Raw genomic sequence first — 6,798 nt, forward strand, 5'->3', positions numbered from 1 at the left:
CGACACTGTATAGTAATAGGTTGCTAGAGTAAATAAATTATATGTCTCAGATTTCGAGGCCTCGTGGAGCACGTATGGATGCCAATTGCAATCCAAACCTAACTCGGATTGGACCACGATCCAATAACCCGGTAGGACCGTTTTTCCACCGAACCTGTAGGAACCGAACCCGATGCACTGCCATCCGTGAATGGGAACCTTTAGTTGCGACAGCCCTCTCGCTAGGCGCTAGCGGTGTAGGAGTTATCATCTGTACCGGGGGCGTATCTCTCCGAGCCATCGGGATTCGCGACGCCTGCATCCGTCAGCGTAATCTCCACCAGACTCGGCTACGGATTCACATGGTGGTCCGTGGCCACGATCTTGACGTGAAGATCACATTGTCAGGCACGGGACCGCTTGTTCCGGCACACGTACGCGCGCAGGCTGCAGACATCAGCCTCCTGGGCGCGGGCGGGCCGGTGCGAAATCTGCTGCGCCAGGCGAGATAAGTCGTCGGCAGGAGCAACCCGATCGACATGATATCTCGTCCGCTTATCTGCATCGTCGCAGTTGCGGTCACACAGCTGAGGTAGCTAGCTAGGCACGATCATGTCGCTCTACCTATATTCTTCTTAAAAAAACCTATCGCTCTACCTACAAGTAGTTGATGAAAGCTAGCGATTTGCTTCGTCGTGGTTGAAAGTGGCTAGCTAGGTAATAACCATATCTTGTGCGTATGAAATGTCTCAGAGTATAACTCAGGATATAATATCTGAAATCACTTGATAAAAGTAGATGTTATATGTTCGTAACAATAAGTGATTTGGATTTATTTTTTTATTAATATGGTAATTTTATGATCTAAGAATGAATATGGCGACTTATTTTTCTCCTCAAATAATAATATAATAGATTGATAATATATTGTAAGATAAATTAAGAGTCAAAATAAATTTTTAAAGACTTTTTAAAATACCAAAAAAAACTGAGAAAATACTTAGCTAAGACACAACTAATCAGTAATTTATAGGGTCACATAAAGACTTATAGTGGCAAACTGAGACAACACCATTGTTTATACTCTTATCCCACATGTACTAACATTTAGCACATATTAGGATAGGAGATATACTATATCGCATTAGCTGAGGCATTTGTCTACGTAGTATATGGATGTACATGGTATAATGTACTCATTATTTGAAACAAAAAAAGCTTCGCACGATACAGTTCGATTCCCACATATATAGGAATCATAATATTCCTTACTGTTTCCAAACGTGGCTGTAAACTATATATCTCTAGATCTTGATCTAAAAAAACTATCTCCAGTTAGATCAAACGAGCTGGGCCAATCATTTGAGTATCGAGACACGGACGTGTGACTTAACATGTAGCGTAAATTTGAGTTGCATAATTGGCCAAGGCTCTTCCGAAACTGGTAAAAGCAAGCTACCTTCCCCCTTGAAGATCTAGGTCCTCTCCACATCGCCCGGTGCAAGCAGCTAGCCAACCAAACAATGGCCCCTAAAGATATTAGAGTGAAAAATAGATAGTAGATATATGTATTATTTGTTATTGGGAAAAATTCGTATTTGATTGACAAACAGGTACGCATATGTATGTATGTGTGTCTATATATATATATATATATGAATTCATTTTCCAGATATGAATATGGATATAACCGAATCCCTTTTTCTAGAAATTGAAATGTAGATGGATAATATCTATATTCGAATATGTAGAAATACTTTTATGAAATATAAATATGAGTAACATAAAATTCTATTCTTTTATCTTATTCTCTTACTAAATTCTTTGGATCATATCTATTATTTTATTATTTGATATTGTAGCATGTATATTGTACTCATCCATATTCATGCTTTTCATCTGGTATCTAATGGTTTAAAATTATCTAAAATCATGGTATTATATTAAAAGTGACTCTTTGCCTTAAGGTAGATGATCAATTCAATAAAAACGAATTTCCTTATATTAAATTGATACGATGCTCGTGTCAAATAAATTTACTATTTCACAATTTGTCGTTAAAGCTATAGAATATTCACATACAACTGAATCTGGTAGGTATTCGGATATAGATTCATATTCAAACAACCTGATTCATGTTCGTATTCGAAGATATTCATATTCATGTTAAAATATAAATAACAATATAAAAAATAGACTATCTAATTCATATCCAATACGTTCCCTTACCCAAAGCTAGCCAAACCAAACTCCTTGTCCCTCTGGATACTCTGCGGCACGGTCGATCTGTCCCATGGCCATCGTCTAGCAGATCTTGGAATCTCGTGAGGTGACCTCTTTTCCAAACAATCTGTGACGCCCTGCTACCAGCAGGGCTGTGTTCCTGATGATGAACAAGGAGATCGAGGTGGCTAATTTAATAAACTCTCTGGGTATCTTTTTTTGGGACTAGATGATTAACTTCTGGCTCTCGGTCTCTGGTGATCTGGTCGCTGGTAACCACGCAGCAGCATCTTTGCAGGTTGCAAGAACGGCAGAGGCTGGCCGGCTGGTCAGGCGGCCAAGCAGCAAATTTTGTTTTTAAAATAATATCATTTTATTGGAAAATTAAAAAAATACTCAAAGTCTAATATTTGTAAAAATTGTGATACTTCGCGTGCCGACAGATTATGTGTCCTGTATAAAATATTTAAAAAGTTATAATTTTTTATATGATTTTAGATGAAAATAATGTTTATATAAAAAATTATTCATATCGACGATATCTATAACTTTATAATTTAATATTTTTCATTTTGGATAAAATTTCTAACCACCGTTCTATTGCTACAGTATCATATGTCAGACTACTGTTCCTGTATGATTTCGCGTCCTATTTCACTGGAGTGCTACAGTATCCCATGCCGCGGCTTTGGGCGTGCGGTTAGACTTTTCTTCCAACAGTGCCAGGCATGCTCGCTTGGCCAGCTGACACACCGGGAGAAAGGTCAAAGGTGATCTCTGTTGAAGTGGTTGATGAGCAAGCTAGGAGGCTAGGAGCTATACGGAAACGACCTGTGGAAGTGGATCGCTCGAGGTTTGTCCTAAAGCTTCGTACGTGTGTATGCACGTCGACGTGACTTGGGCGTACATACAATCGACTGATCTAATTTCCTGCAGGTTTGCGTCCAAGCTACTACTTGTAAATTTGTAATACAAGGGAACTGTGGCCACAAAAAAGGAGAGGGCCGACCAGAGTCCAGAGATACGGGTTCTCGGTGCATATATACACATATAGGTCGAATTAAAGAAAATGTCTGAAGATTCACTGGATGTCTCACGCACCTGTATGATCAGGCCGGCCTTTTTGGAAGAGTTATTTGATGGTTATATATAGAGCACTGCAACTGTCTCAAGACTTTATCTAACAACGTAGTAGACACGGTCGAGTCATATAGATGTAAATATACATGACTACACACACATACAAGACTGTGAGAAGTTGCATGCCGTTGCAGGATCAACGTGTCTCGGCATACACCAGGCGCGTCCAAATTAATAAAACATGCAATATTGGTCTTGCTCACCATTCGGTCGTCGGCATCTTATGCTATACGATAATACGAGCAGCAGGGGGGTGACTCACCCGTCCAATCAATCGGAGATAAAAGTTATCTTGTAGTTGTAGCTGGGCAGGCCTCGGTTTCTCACACACTCGGTCTCGTCCTAAAAGCGACATGCAGCATCAACGCCTGAACAAAATGGTTTCACTATCAGGCTACATTCCTCCTCTTCTTTTGGACGCGGCGTACTGAGCAAGACCAAAGTTTGGAAGATTAACTCTAACAATTATCAGGCTACATTATTCGAATTCCATGGCCAAGACCAAGAGCACGGTCCACACTTCTCAGTTAGTTTTCAGATGCAAGCCACGTACAGGCTGGTCACCTATGTCTGCGGTATACTCGTTCCTTTCACGTACATACTGTGTCGCGCGTGCGCGACGAACGTAACAGCTTTGGCCGGCTCCATCAGTTGCCAACTGTGTATTCGGTATAATTGTCTCTAGCACTAGACTTTTATCTTGACTGACTTCAGGTAATATATATATGTAGAAACACCAAAGTCTCAAAGAAATAGCTAGTAATATATATTTGCATTCAGGTGTGTGTTAGTTTATTATTTGACCAAACTCATGTCACTTCCAAACTTTGATCTTCCATCAAAAATCTAAAATTAAACAATATATATGAGCGTATTTACTGAAATAGATAATATATAGTCGTATTTATTAATTTAGCATCCGTATTCGGACAACAGTGCCGTATTCGGCACACCGTGTTTTGAAAATGACTTTTTTTGCATGGTGCCGTGTACCGAAAATGAATGTTAAATTAATAAATACAACTACATGTTATCTATTTTGATAAATATGCTCAGATATGTTATCTAATTTTGAATTTTGACCCATATCTACACTTTTTAATTGGCAAGTGTTTCAACCTCCAACTTCCAAACCCAAAACGATACCTCTTTCGCAAATGTCTCGTCTGCAGTATAAGAGCAGAGCCACAGATACCACTTGCCATCGCCACAAGACATCAATTGGCTGTCCGTTTGCCACTTTCGGCAGCGAGTGAAATGGACGAGCTGCTCTCGCCGCCCTCGCCGGCGTCATTCTTCTCCCACGCCGGGCACCCGGTCATCGAGTTCGCCTCCTGCGAGGTCCCCGAGCAATGGCTGCTCGGCGACTTCGTGGCGAAGAACGAGGGCTACGGCGACGGGGAGGAGCTGTGGCCCGTGCGGAGCTCGTTCTCCCCGGACTCTGAGCTCTCCGAGCAGCCGCCGCCTCCTCCGCCGCTGCAGAAGCAGGATGAGGCGGGCGTTACGGTCCCACCGCAGCGGCCGGGGAAGCGGCGGGGACGGAAGCCTGGGCCCCGCCCGGATGGCCCCACCGTGAGCCACGTGGAGTCCGAGCGGCAGCGCCGGGAGAAGCTGAACCGCCGGTTCTGCGACCTCCGCGCCGCCGTCCCCACCGTGTCCCGCATGGACAAGGCCTCCCTCCTCGCGGACGCTGCCGCCTACATCGCCGAGCTCCGCGACCGCATCGCGCGGCTCGAGGCCGAGTCGAGGCGGGCCGCCGCGGCATGGTGGGAGCCCGTCGCGGCCGCCTCCTGTGGCGCCGCCCCGGGCGTCGTCGACGAGGCAGTAGAGGTGCGGATGGTTGGGCTCGACGCGGCCGCTGTGCGCGCGACGAGCGCGAGCCCGCACGCGCCCGCGCGGCTGATGTGCGCACTCCGGGCTCTAGATCTGCACATCCAGCACGCCTGCGTCAGCCGCGTGCACGGCATGACCGTGCAGGACGTGGTCGTGGACGTGCCCGCCGCGCTGCAGGACGGCGGCGGCCTCCGCTCGTCGCTGCTCCAGATGCTGCAGGACAGTAAGGGTGCGTCGTTGCCGGTCCAAGATTCGAACCCTGGATTTACACCATATTAAAATGGCTTCATAAAAATCTCAGAGAAAGGATCTGGTGCTTAAAAAGAAAAGAAAAACTAGCTACCAGCTCGTCTCCTCCCGTTCGTCCGCGCCATTTCTGTGCTCGAACAGTACGCGCGTCCGTGCGCGCTACCGGAGCTCAACGCGTGACGCGCACGGATAAAAACGATGCTAATGTTAATCAAGGGGATAAAAACGATGGATAAATCATGGCTAACCCATCGTGCTGTGTGGCTGTGTCGTCTCTACCTGTCCATGGAATAAAGTGAACTAGGCTATCGCTGTTAAAGGACTCGATGGCTGTGTCATGCAAACAACGACGCCCAATGATCGACGAGTGTGTACGAGTCTGTGTTGTTGATCGAATTATTGAGGCTCCTATCTGTTGGGCTGTTGGTCGCCCGTGCCAGATCTCGATCTACTCGTTTTGCCAATTGGGGCCTAGCTTCTGCATGCTTGGATGAATGTCTGATCAGGGACGACGGCGCCAGAAACTTAATATGAGGGGTGCCAATGGACCAAACCGTGTATATTCATTCACATAATGATACATATAACTGCCATATTGTTATAAGGCCAAATAGTTGCACGAGGCACAACAAGATACGAATTAAAAGAAACTACAATGTCTGGTTTCTACTTAAGCTGTACTCGCCGATGCTTCTTTGCATTGAAAATCATCTATTCAAGCTAATTTGTGATCATCATATAAATATCCACTCATACTGAGATAATACAAACACTAAGAGCTAGCAAATTTCAATCTAGATCTAAGCAGATAAACATTCATGATAGTAATCTTTATAAATGCTCATATATAAAATTAAGATTTAGTTAGATCAAATAATTAAAATAAAGTTAAACATTTAGGCACAATTCTTTATTATTCTTTTTATCCTCAAGTTGTATTTATCCAGCACGACTGGATATGGCTAACACCTTGATGCCTCAAGACAACCGTATTGAATCACGTATTAGCACATGGAACTTGATTGTTCAAGATATTATCATGTTTTTACTAAATCAAATCAAGTATTGTCTTTACGACAAGTAACATATACTCCCCTAAGGTTCCATCATGAAATATTTGACAAAGATAGAAAATATAGTGCAATATTTCTCAATACATTGTCTTGAATCAAGAAGCTTAGATCAAGATATTCATCAAACTAGGATTAACACAAGCATTGACTAAGCCAAAGTAATTACAAACATAGTAATCAAGAATTAAGCATTTCATAGTCTACATGATTCATAAAGTTACCAAATTGCAATTTTAGGAAAGCTAGCTTGCTTGAAATATTTTATGTTAAAACATCAAGATGGGCCTAAGTTTAAAAGCTT

At 43.2% G+C, this 6,798-nt stretch overlaps 1 protein-coding gene across 1 annotated transcript; it reads left to right on the forward strand.

The window, feature by feature from the left end:
• The first annotated feature begins 4,439 nt into the window (after nt 1-4,439).
• On the forward strand, nt 4,440-5,968 carry LOC133897519 (transcription factor MYC1-like). Its single transcript, XM_062338281.1, has one exon. It carries the CDS (start codon nt 4,600-4,602, stop codon nt 5,452-5,454), a length of 855 nt encoding a protein of 284 aa, XP_062194265.1. The 5' UTR covers nt 4,440-4,599; the 3' UTR covers nt 5,455-5,968.
• The last annotated feature ends 830 nt before the right edge of the window (nt 5,969-6,798 follow it).

This window comes from Phragmites australis, chromosome 17 (assembly GCF_958298935.1).
Source record: "Phragmites australis chromosome 17, lpPhrAust1.1, whole genome shotgun sequence".
NCBI classification, from domain to species: domain Eukaryota; kingdom Viridiplantae; phylum Streptophyta; class Magnoliopsida; order Poales; family Poaceae; genus Phragmites; species Phragmites australis.

Coding starts and splice junctions, on each gene's coding strand:
- LOC133897519 (XM_062338281.1), top strand. CDS start 4,600: ATGGACGAGCTGCTCTCGCCGCCCTCGCCGGCGTCATTCTTCTCCCAC.